The sequence below is a fragment of the Pteropus alecto genome, unplaced genomic scaffold, assembly GCF_000325575.1.
Source record: "Pteropus alecto unplaced genomic scaffold, ASM32557v1 scaffold43, whole genome shotgun sequence".
In the NCBI taxonomy this organism is placed as follows: domain Eukaryota; kingdom Metazoa; phylum Chordata; class Mammalia; order Chiroptera; family Pteropodidae; genus Pteropus; species Pteropus alecto.
This window is the reverse complement of record NW_006435764.1, coordinates 1957065-1968985: the sequence shown is the minus strand read 5'-3', so window position 1 is coordinate 1968985 and position 11921 is coordinate 1957065. Positions and strand designations below refer to the sequence as shown.

General features: G+C 63.5%; 1 protein-coding gene across 2 annotated transcripts in view; it reads left to right on the top strand.

Annotated features, from left to right (window-relative positions):
- The window catches only part of NADSYN1 (NAD synthetase 1), a 28688-nt gene that overhangs the window by 7722 nt on the left and 9045 nt on the right, over positions 1-11921 (top strand). For both annotated transcript variants that reach the window (XM_006910990.3, XM_006910989.3), the window contains 10 exons: positions 2208-2259; positions 5094-5182; positions 5339-5456; positions 6202-6333; positions 8008-8082; positions 8913-9037; positions 9494-9542; positions 10038-10140; positions 10543-10711; positions 11573-11708. In XM_006910990.3, coding sequence (XP_006911052.1) covers positions 2208-2259; positions 5094-5182; positions 5339-5456; positions 6202-6333; positions 8008-8082; positions 8913-9037; positions 9494-9542; positions 10038-10140; positions 10543-10711; positions 11573-11708 — 1048 coding nt within the window. The remainder of the gene's footprint in view (positions 1-2207; positions 2260-5093; positions 5183-5338; positions 5457-6201; positions 6334-8007; positions 8083-8912; positions 9038-9493; positions 9543-10037; positions 10141-10542; positions 10712-11572; positions 11709-11921) is intronic.

The window sequence follows — 11921 nt, the reverse complement described above, 5'->3', positions numbered from 1 at the left end:
GCCCGCCCCGTGCTCCCCGGGCCTGCTGCGCAGCGGCACCCCTTCCGTCATGCCTCTCCGGGACCTCGTCCCTCTCCCCTGGCTTCGATCCGCTCCCGCATCCACTGCCCGTCTCTCGTCAGTTGCTCCTTCACTGGAACGCAGCTTCCAGTACTTTCTACGATTCTAACGCTGCTGAGCAGTTAACTCAGTTCTGAGGCTGCATCAGACCCCAACAGGTTAAGGGCTCAGTCTCCCAAGACCGTCTCCCCTAAGACATCAGACACCAATCGCAAGTCCAGTTGTCACCTGTGCTTCTGACCTACCGGCTGTAGACTGGAGGTTCCCACAGCCCCGGCCCTCAGGTTCGGCTGATTTGCCGGAGGGGCTCACAGAGCTCAGAGAAACATGCTCGCTAGATCACCAGTTCGTTTTAAGAGGACGGAGCTCAGGGACAGCCGGAGGGAAGAGACACATGGGGCACGGTGTGGGGCAGGGCTGGGGGCTCCCTCCCCACGCCCTCTCCAAGTACGACGCTGTCCCCACACCCCCACGTGCTCACGCACCCACAAGCCCTCCGAGCCCCGTCCTTCTAGGTGTTTGCGGGGCTCCCCCACATAGGCGGGGGAGTATTAAGTCACTGGCCCCAACACCTTCCGGAGGATCAGGCATTTACACGGGCAAAGTCCGAGTATAAATCTTCTAGAAGGCGGTACCAGAGAATACCGTGCTGACCTTGGGACAGGAAAGGAATCTGTGAACAAGACGCAGAAAACGCAAATCATAAAGTAAAGGGTTGGCAAGGTCGACCTTAGAAACTTGTGTCTCACAGGAGAGCGCACACCGCCAGCCGCTGGGCGGAGGACGCGGTGGCGGCCCCTGGGGATCGGGCGTGCCTGGTCCACGCACAGAGGTGTCCGTGGGGGCAGAGGTGCGCCCGGGCTCCGCCCGCTGAGCAGCGTCAGGCCAACACAGCGACCCAACCGCTCTGCACCTCGGGGATAACTGCGGCCACCGTCCTGTGGGGTCGGGGACGTCGTCGGCCCGCGTATCAGAGCACTGGGCACAGCGCCTGGCCCCTGTCCACACCGCGTCCGTCTTAGCTGGTAGTCTCCTCGATTCCTCATGGTAGATGCTGAGCAAACGGGTCGAATGACAGTTATTGTTCAGGACGTATGAGGAACCACGAATCGGTAAGAAAAAGCCAAAAAAATATTGAATGGGAAAAATGAAAGAAACAGCAAGACATTTCGCAGGAGAAAAATCCCATCAACGTGCGGAAGGCTCGCCGCCGTCTGAGCTCAGGACGACGTGCATGGAATCGCGGGGAGTCCCTTCCTGCCGCACCGGGTTGATGGAAGTTCAAGAGCTGGAGAACTGAGGACGCTGTGCTTCGGACCCCGCCCCCCGACCCTAGTAGAAACCACGGTGTGAGCGGGGGGTTGCCCCCCTGCCGGCCGTCGTCTGCCCCCCAGGCGCCAGGGGACGTGCACCAGCGTCACCCCATGCGGGAAGACCAGGGGCCTGGCGTGAACTTGGATAAACCTCAAAAAGATCACGCCAACAAAAGCAGCAGCGTCACCACCAGCAAAGGCACTGCGGGGGTGTCAGACGCCCCACACGGGACGGCCAGGCCGCTCAGGCTCAGCGGGGCCGCTCGTCCGGGCCCCGCCGTGAGTGAGGGGAGGCGGTGTCGCCCTGTGCACTTCTCGGCCTTTAAATTACTTAAGGAAAACAGCCACAGAGATCGTCCGTCCTGGCAGCTCTTGCGAATTCCAAGAAAGGAGAGAAAAAGAGCTAGTTCGCTGCCTCGACGGGGCCCCTCGCCACGGCCCGTTCGAGCTCAAATCGCCGAACCATCTACCGTCTCGGTTCCACCGTTGACTGGAGCACCTTGGGGTGCCTTAGCCCTCAGGTTGCGTCCTCAGCTCTTCTGTCCGTCTTGTAAAACTTGGGACGTCGTTGAGTATTTCGGAGATGACACATGTGCGTGACTGTGTGTGGGGTGAGTGCAGAGTGATCTCTGTCACTCGGAAACCGTGATCAGGAACCGCCCCCCCGACTCCTGCGTGGGGAAACGCGCCGTCTTTTCAGTGGTCCCCGTGCCGTGTCCTTCACAGTGCGGGGACGCCGGGACGGGGACGGGGAGCTCCCGGTTTGGCGTCGTCACATCTGGACGCCACGCTCCGTTTTTATGACGTGGTTTCCTTCCGCGGTTCCCTTCGCAGGCAAACAGAGGACTACTTTCTGCCTCGGATGATCCAGGAGCTGACCAAGCAGGTGAGTCTCGGGGAACGAAACGTGGTTTTCAGTCACGGGCCACCCTCCAAGGCTGGTGGCGGACCATGTGGGCAGGAGCCTTGGTGTCAAAGTGACGGAACCCCCGTGGCTCGTGGAAGTGATCCACACAGAGAGGGGGTTCTGTCCAAGTGGGGAGGGGTCTCGGGAGCCCGGGACGGTGTTCAGGGCCCCTCTTCTCCGGCTTAGCTGGCGGGCGTTCCGTGGGGAGCATGGGGAGTGTCTCCTGCCACCCCCTATCCGGCTGCTTCCTGCTGGGGCCGGGGCCTCGGGGAGCCAAGAAGCCAGGCCGGGGCTTTCTTGTTATAAACTCACGGAGGACGTTATGTGGCTGCCTGTGCCTTCTGTGAAACCCCAACGTTGGCGACCCGTCTTCGAACCCACTGGCCAGGCCCAGAGCTTGACCGTGCAGCCCGGTCTGGGGCCTCGTTTGTCCTCGTCTTGCTGGAAGCTGCCGGGTGGGTCGGCTGCGCCCCGCCCCGTCCACTTCCTGCGGGCGGCCAGGAGCCAGGGACCCACACAGGTGTTTCGGGAGGCCCCCGACTGCTCTGGCTCCTGCCGTGCCTCCACTCTGGTTGTCAAGTGTGTTAATTTGCTCAGAGTCCCCCAAGAAAGTTCCACAGATGGCAGCTCACACCGCAGACACTCACTGTCCCTGGTCTCAGAGGCTGGAGGCCGAGATCCAGGTGTAGGTGGGCAGTTCCTTCCGAGGCCTCTCTCCTGGGCATGTGGACGGCCATCTCCTCCCTGTGTCCCCACGTGGTTGTCCCCCTGTGTGTGTCCGTGTCCCCATCTCTTATGAGGACACAGTCACAGTGGACTTGGGCCCACCCCAGTGGCCCCATTGTACCTTAATTGTTTCTTTAAAGGCCCCATTCCCAAATAAAGCCACATTCTAACATTTTGGGGGTCAGGGCTCCAACATACAAATTTGGGGGACACGATTCAGCCGATCACACCAAATTCTCTGCAGCCGTGATCATCGCTGTCAGGTGGGCCATGCGGATTCACTGAGCCTCTGAACCTGAGAGGTGGGTCAGGTCGGCAGGGACGGCCCTGGACCTCAGGAGGTGGGGTGCCCTCCCCTGATCCCCCCAGGCCCGGCTCCGTCGTCCTCTCTGCCGTTGGGGGTGTGGGGCTGAGGTCACCCCCGTTCAGGAGCCAGACTAAGTCACAGAGCTGCCCCGGTTCCTGAGAGGCTCTCCGGGGGGCCAGCATGGGCCAGGACCTTTCTCACAGGCAGTCGGAGGCACAGCCGAGACCTGGGGAAGAGACTCCCAGCCAGGTCTGGTCACTCTCAGGTGATCTAGAGCATTCTGACCGCCAACTGCAGCCGCGAGCACATTTAAAAATCAACATGACTTAGTGCGGTGCACGTGTGTGACTGTGCATGTGTGTGAGTGTGTACTGTGCAAGTATGTGCATGTGTGTTAGTGTGTACTGTGCAAGTATGCACATGTGTGTGCACACATGTGAGTGTGCATGTGTGTGAGCGTTTGCTGTGTATTGCATGTGTGCGTGCGCATGTGAGTGTGCATTGTGTGTGTGCATGTATCGGTGTGCATGTGTGTATGTGCATGTTGTGAGTGTGTGTGTGACTGCACGTGTGTGTGTGCTCACATGTGTGTGGTTATGTGCACTGTGAATATGTGTATGTGTGTGCGCACGTGTGTGAATGTGTGTGAGTGCACATGTGCGGGTGTATACATATGTATGTGCACATGTGCGAGTTTGTACTGTGTGAGTGCGCACATGCGTGTACTGTGTGTGTGCATGTGTGCCCACGTGTCAGTATGCTTGTGTGTGTATGTGCACGTTATGAGTGTATGTGAGCGTGTGCGCACATGCGTTAGTGTATGACTGCGTGTGTGTGCATGTGTGTATGCTCACGTGTGTGGTTATCCGCGCTGTGTGAATATGTGTACATGTGTGAGTGCACATGTGAGTTTGTACTGTGAGTGCACATGTGTGGGTGCACATGTGTGAATATGTGCACGTGTGAGTTTGTACTGTGAGTGTGCACGCGTGTGCGCGCGTGTGTGCGTGTGTGTAGCGTGCGTGTAGCAGCCCTCTTACCGTGAGACATGCCCCTTTCGTTCTCCTAGGATCCCATTATACCCCAAACCCACCGCAGTGGGGACCCACTAAACCCACGTGGGGTACAGTCTGCAGCGAGGGGTTCTGCTCGGTCTCGCTGACTGAGGACAGGTTGCACGAACTGGCCCCGAGCAACTGCATTAGGCGTGCTGGGTCCTGCCCCAGAGGCTGCCAGCACGCGTGGTGTGCGATGCGGCTCTTGGTGACGGACACGCCCGCGTTCCGCTTCCTGTCCTGCCACACAGGGTCTGGGTGACTTTTCTCGGGTTTCTGGAACTTCGTAAGCCTGGGGTCGTTTCTGACACAGGCGTGGGATCCTCCTGGTCAAACCGTCAGGTGCATCGATGACACAGAGAAAGCGCTGAGCACCGTATCCGGCCCTGAGCGCCCTCGATAAACGAGGGCTGATCTCTTTAAACAGGGCGGTGGCGATTTGCGCCAGCGGAAAGACCGGGATTGAGTCGGTTTGTCGCAGCCACAGTGAGCTACCGGCTGACGAATGTGTGACTACAGACAGGAATGGCCAGCAGGGGGACGCCAGCTGCCACCGGGCCACCTGGGCTGGCAGTGCTCTGAGTCGAGGAGGGACACGTCTAGGGCTCGAAGCAAGACGGTGGCCTTCATGAACGTCTTCTGAGTGACGTCTGGGGTCCTAGGTCAGTACGTAGCGCAGACGGGGACAGCTGAGGGTCTCACGCCCTCTCGCCTCCTGACTGCAGGAAACCGTGCCTTTCGGAGACGCCGTGCTGGCCACCCAGGACACCTGCATCGGGAGCGAGGTCTGCGAGGAGCTCTGGATGCCCCACAGGTCAGCCCGCCCCGAGCCCCATCCTCTCAGGAGGCCCGGGGATTTGCAGACGTCCTGGAGTCAAGGCTGTGGGCCGTGGAGACACCCCGAGGGTTTGGGAGGCTGGAAGGGCGGGTTGGGGAGCACAGCGGTCTCTTAACCCACTTCCGCCTGCAGCCCGCACATCGACATGGGCCTGGACGGCGTGGAGATCTTCACCAACGCCTCGGGCAGCCACCACGTGCTGCGCAAAGCCCACGCCAGGGTGGATCTGGTGACCATGGCCACCTCCAAGGTAGGCATCGGGCTGGGACGCTGGGGCATGCATGCGCACCCCTGTCTCGCACACTCAGAGCACCCCCTGCCCAGCGCAGGGCATGGCACAGCACGGTGGCCCTTTGGTGCTACTAGGCATGGCTCGTGCACGACCAGCACGTACCGACTCCCCAGGGGCCCACCTGCCTGACCTCGGTCAGCCCTCACATCCACCCCACGGGGCAGCACTGCTGTCACCCCACTCTCAAGTGGGACGCGGGGCACGTGGCATCGCACTGTCTCAGGACAGGTGACGCGGTAGCCGGGAATGACGACATGCCGCTTGCCTGTCGGCGTCACGCAGGGTGCGGGGAGCACCACGAGTCTGCCCCTCTCGGGCAGCGTGACACAGCGAGGCCGTGTTGGTCGGCCACGCGCCGGACAGGGGCATCAGCTAAGCTGGCCTTGGGTCTCGGCTTCATCATGCGGGGTCTGTGTTTTCTGCTCTGCCGCGTGTCCCGTGATGGAGATGACAAGGCTGCCTCTTGGGGAAATAGACGTTTGTGTAACACCTGTTCCCCTGGCACCCAAGTGCATCCGCCATCGCTGCACGCAGTCTGGGCCCTGTGTGCGTGCGTTCGTTCGATGGGGCGCTAGCTAGGGCCGAGTGGGGTTGGGGGCCGAGGACTGCAGAGCCAGCTCGGCGGAGCCTCCTGTCTTCGGGCCGCTGGAGGCGAAGGTGACGGACCACACTGGACACCCACCGCCGGCCCTGCGTCTTCCAGAACGGGGGGATTTACCTGCTGGCCAATCAGAAGGGCTGTGACGGGGACCGGCTCTACTACGACGGCTGCGCCATGATCGCCATGAACGGCAGCGTGTTTGCTCAGGGCTCCCAGTTCTCTCTGGGCGACGTGGTAAGAGCCCTTTCTCCGTTCCCGCCATGGCCAGGGTGCGCGGTGCGGCCCCGGGGGGTGTCCTGCCTGTTCACTTCCTCTTCACCCGGTGGGCGGCGGAGGCGTTGGGGGGCTGGTCCCCACACAGCACACGGCAGTGACGCCGGACAGAGAGCCTCAGTGGTTGATCAGCCACACCTGCACACTGCCCCACGCCACACGCAGTCAGTCACCCCGAGGTGGCCCTGGGGAGCCGAGCGAACAGGCAGGCGCCGTGGGGGTGGCGGCCTTGCAGTAACGAGAGGCGGGGGACCCCTCCTTCCCCCGGGAGCACGTGACGGGCGTGCTGGACTGGTGCCAGCACTGGGGACTCGAAGCCACGCCTCGGGAGTGAGCCGAAAAGCGTCCTCGTCGAGAATCATGCGGCTCACACTTTTTCCGTGAAGCTGGAAAGTGGACGTGGAGTCCAGTGGCGCACACGCAGCAGGGCGGCTCCAGTTCGCCCGGAAGTTGGCGTGAGCGGAAGGGTCGTCCTGGGTGGCTCGGACCGTCCATCCAGGGTGACGGTGCCCCCTCGCACGCAGCCCCCATCCTGCCCTTAGACCCAGCCGCCTTCGGCTCTCGGTTTTGGGCGAACACTGCTGTGGGTGCTGCTCACAGGGGCGGGGGGCGCCGAAGGAACACGTTTCCAAGGGCCGCGGTGTCGGGGGGCAGGCTTGAGCACGGAGCGACCCGAGTTCTTCGGGCCCCTCCGGCGTCACCCCGCCTGCCTCACCTCCTCGGGGAGCACGGGGGACGGTCTGCGACACCGCCTGCAGGCACCGCTGTCGGCCAGGAGGTGGCTGGGAGACCAAACCGCAGGGTCGAAGCGGCCAAACGAAGCCGACCGTGAAAGGCGCCCAGCGTCTTCCTGCCCCGGGGAGGCGAGGGCTTGGCAGCTCAGCTGCAGCAGGAACGCTCCTGACCGTCCACCAGGCGCCGCTTCCCAAGTGACAGCGTCCCCAGTGTCCCCAGAGGCCTCGGTCGTCCAGTATTAGCCGCGGGGAACGCGGAGTGGGTGGAGGGAAAGCCAGGTGCGCGCGAGCGCCTCGGTGTGCGGCACGCCCGCCTGAGCCGTGCTTTCCGCGCAGTCCGCCCGGCTTGGCCCGGACATTGGCGGGACCTCTACACCGCAGGCACCTGGGGGGCGTGGACTGGCGGGTGGGCGGGGCTCGCCTGCACCAGGGGCCCCGCAGGTGCCGGGTGCCACCCAGGCCCCCTGAGTCAGACCCCCAGGGTTCTGAATTTTTAGCCCACACCCACGTGACTCCGGCGTGGGTCGCCGGGGCTGCGTGCTGCTCCTCTGCCAGCCCCAGCGGGGCCTTCCTCTGCGCGGGCGTCATCCTCGCGGTCACAGGATGGCTGCAGCAGCTCCAGCCTCCCGTCTCCACGTGACCCCGAGGCAGAAAAGGGGCCCTCGCTCCCGCGTGTCTTTTTAAGAATAGAAACCCCAGCCGATGTTTGGTGGCAAAATCGTGTCCCGTGAATAAAAGGGAAGGGCTTTGGGTCGTCGACACCGCCCGCCTTCCCCTCCCCCTGTGCCCCAGGGGGCCACAGGTCCCCAGTCCCGGCCTCGGGAGGCGCGGCTCGCCCGTCGAGAGCAGGCGTGAGCGGGAGAAGCGGGAGTTCACGCCCTCTCTGGGAACGCCCTTCCAGGAGGTCCTCACCGCCACGCTGGACCTGGAGGACGTGCGAAGCTACAGGGCGGAGATTTCGTCCCGCAACCTGGCGGTAGGTGCTGCTCAGACCCCGGAGACGCTTTCTGTCATGTTCACTGACAGCTCGACTGGGCTGTCCCTCCTCCAGCCCGTGACTCCCGGGGCTCGGTGCATCGTTCAGGGGTTTCAGGGCGTCACGCGTACCCCGTGCAGCCGGCGCCCCGCTCCGTGCTAGAACAGAACCCTGCACCAGCGGCTGCCACCCCTTCCTCCCCCAGGCCTGGCGACCGCTGGGCCGCTGCCCGTCTCTGCCCTGCCCGTTCTGGACGTTTCTCACGAAACGTCCCACGGCGCGTGGTCCCTGTGTCTGGCTTCTTCCACTTGGCACAGCGTTTTCATGGTCCACCCACGGGTGGCGGGTGTCAGCGCCTCGTCCGTTTTTATGGCCAAAGGCCGTTCCGTGAATGGTATACTTTTCATCTGCTCGCGGACGTTTGGGTGGACTCCGCGTTCTGTCCACGTTCCGTCCGCACTCTGCAGAAGGCTGTCACGAGCGTGGGCCCAGGCTGCGGGCTGACTCACCTCCCCACTTCCGCGTGTCACCTGCCCGTGGGGTCGCCGGGCCCCGTGCCGGGCCTGCTTCGTCTCATGAGGCACCGCCCGCATCAAATCCCGCATGACGTGCACGCGAGGGTTTCGATGCCACCACGGCTGCCCAGCACTTGTGACCGTCCGTCCGTCTGTCGGCTCCCAGCGTCCTGGGCGGAGCGAAGGGCCCCCTGCCACTGTCCTGCCGTGCATGTCCCGCCGGCTGACAGCCTCCTGCTCTCCAGTCCGTGTTGGGGCCCCGTGAGGGTTTGGGTGCCGAGGGGACGTCATTGCATCGTGACTCTCCGCCAGCAGGCCAGCCGGGTGAGCCCGTACCCCCGCGTGAAGGTGGACTTCGCCCTCTCGCACCACGAGGACGTGCTGGAGCCGCCGTCTGAGGCTCTGGAGTGGAAGTACCACAGCGTCGGCGAGGAGATCAGGTGGGCAGCCCTCCTGCAGGAGGACGCGGGGCCACCCGGCCCCACCCTGCGCTGGGCAGTCTGCCCGGCAGAGGCCGCACGGAGCAAGCACTGCGAGTGGTTCTCTACCGGCCTGGGGCAGCCACTGGTTGGGAGGTGGTCACAGTCACTGGGGCTGTGGGCTGCGGGCGAGGACGTCACAGCCACACCACCGGGTGCCACTTCCTTGCACTGAGACCTTGACACAAAGGTCCTTCCTTTCTGTGGTCCAGTTTCCCCGTTTCAGAATGGGGCCGGGGCCAGTACCGACCTGCCAGGGCTATTTTGAGATTAAAATGTGCTAATTCACCGGCGTGTCGCGGGAGCCCGGGGCTGCTGACGGCTCTGCTGGCCCTGCCCCACCTTGGCACCTGCCCCCAGGTGAGCCGCGGACCAGGACAGCAGCCCCCAAACCTAACGCTTCCCGTTGTTCCCCAGCCTCGGACCTGCTTGCTGGCTCTGGGATTTCTTAAGACGTAGCCAACAGGTAAGTCTTCAGTGCCACCGGCTCACTCTGCTCCTTCCGCCAGTTGGTTAGCGATGGAGTCTCCGGCGGGCTAGGTATTTTGGTTTTAAGCGCAAGCAACCAGAAGTCTTCCTTCACTGCGACTCGGTAGGGAGCTTGGTCTGCCGTAGCCAGGGGCCAAAGGGCGCACGGGGCTTTTGGCTCTGCCTCTGAGTCCTGGCGGGCTCCTGCCTGCTGGCACGGGCCCAGGACGCCCCCTCCCGCTGGTTTGGGCGCCGTGCCCGTCTGTGATGGACCGTGGAGAACCAGCCTTGGCCGCTCTCCGCAGTGAAAGGTCCGCCCTCTAGAATCCACAGTGCGGGGCACAGGTGTCTTTTTCCTCCCCAGCGGGAGCTCAGACGCCCGCGTGGTTTGTCGTGGGTCCCGGCCGAGGTTTGCGGGTGGAGCGGGCCGAGCATGGGGCACGCTGCTTCTCCGAGGCTCTGCTCACGCCTGCGTCTGGTCGCCCCGTTCCAGGCGGGCTTTTTCCTCCCCCTGAGTGGCGGCATAGACAGCGCGGCCACCGCCTGCCTCGTCTACTCCATGTGCCACCAGGTCTGCGAGGCCGTGAGGAACGGAAGTAGGTGACATCCGTGGTCCGAGGGAGGCCCCAGGGGAAAACTCGGGTCGCACGCATCGTGGGTGGAGGAGGCTTTGGGGACGTGCTCAGGTGCCGTAACGTCGGGCCCAAGTCCCTGGCCATTACGGTCCCTGCCCCGGGGTCTGGGCCCACGCGGCCGTCCTCGATGCCACAGAGGCTCCCTGTCGCTGTCTGTTCTCAGCAGGGCCCAGTGGAAAGATCACAGGCTTTGGGGTCAGGCAAACCCGGGTCCATGTCCCCCCACTACGCGCTATGACGTTGAACGTCCCCTTAGCGTATACAAACGGGTGATGCTGCTTGTCTGACGGGACTCTGGGGTGACGGAGAGGGCCTGAGCTGTGCAGCCCCTCGCGCACAGTGGCATCTGCCCCCCGATTTCAGATCAGGACGTGCTGGCCGACGTCCGGGCCATCACCAGCCAGGTCAGCTACACCCCCCAGGACCCCCGAGAGCTCTGCGGGCGCCTGCTGACCACCTGCTACATGGCCAGCGAGAACTCCTCCCAGGAGACGAGTGACCGGGCCAGGGAGCTGGCCGAGCAGATTGGAAGGTAGAGCTGGTCCCTGGCGTTGGGCTGCGGCCACATCTGTGGTCAAGGGCACCCCCAGGGGCCGGCGGGTTTCTCCGCTCGTGTTTTGAGCCAGATTCTAGGGAACCCGCGGGTCAGTGCACCCCGACTCCCAGCTGCGTCCGATGGCCGCCCCTCCCCGCTCCCCTCCTTGCAGCCCAGGCTGCGGGGGCTGGTGCTGCCGGGGCCAGGGGAGCCCGCCCAGCGGCCCGCCCACTGCCCTCTCCGTCCAGTGGCCCCCTGTTCCCGGGGAGGGTGGAGAGAGGGCATCTCTCCACAGGGGGACAATGAGTTCCATTCGGAGAGTTCCCGTTATTCTGCCTCTTAGAAGAAAATGAGGAGCTGCCTATCCCTTTTGCTGTCCCCCAGCTGTCCCCCTTCTGGGCAAACCCCCGAAGGAAGGGGACGCAGGGACTCAGACCAACGAGTGCGTGCCATGTCACAGCAGCCCGAGTGTCCATCCATGGGTGACGGGCACACAGAGTGGTCCCTCCACACAGGGGACGTTCTTTGGCCTCGGGAAGGGAGGGTGTTCTGACACCTGCTGCAGTGTGGGTGGACCTTGAGGACATTGTGCTGCGAGAAATAAGCCAGTCACAGAGGGACACGTTATGTGACTCCATTTCTGTGACGGGCACAACCGTAGCCATACAAAGTGGTTAGTCATCCGGGGCCAGAAGAGGAGACGGGAGTGACCGCTAGTGGGGACCAGGGCTCCTTTCAGGGGACGCGAATGTTCCAGAACTAGAGGGGGTGGACCCGTCCCCCTCCTGTGGCTAAGCGTAATCGTGTGCCGCGTGTGTTCCCCGGCTTGCACACGCACACACGCCCCTCCTCCTCCAGCCACCACGTGCGGCTCAGCATCGACCCAGCCGTGAAGGCCGTGGTGGGCATCTTCCGCCTGGTGACGGGTAAAAGCCCCCTGTTTGCAGTGCACGGAGGAAGCAGCAGAGAAAACGTGGCCCTGCAGAACGTACAGGTGTGCGTCCCGGCTGCGTCCTTGTGGGGGCCACAGGGCACCCCGGAGACGGCAGCGCCAGGCTCAGCAGCCTGCGTGCCTCATGAGGGACACTGCCCAGACAGCCGCCCGGACGAGGCGGGGGGTCTGCGGTGTGCGTGTGCGTGTGTGCGCGTGCCGGAGTACGAGGGTGTGAGGCAGCACACACGTGGGTGTGTGTGCACGTGCGTGTAC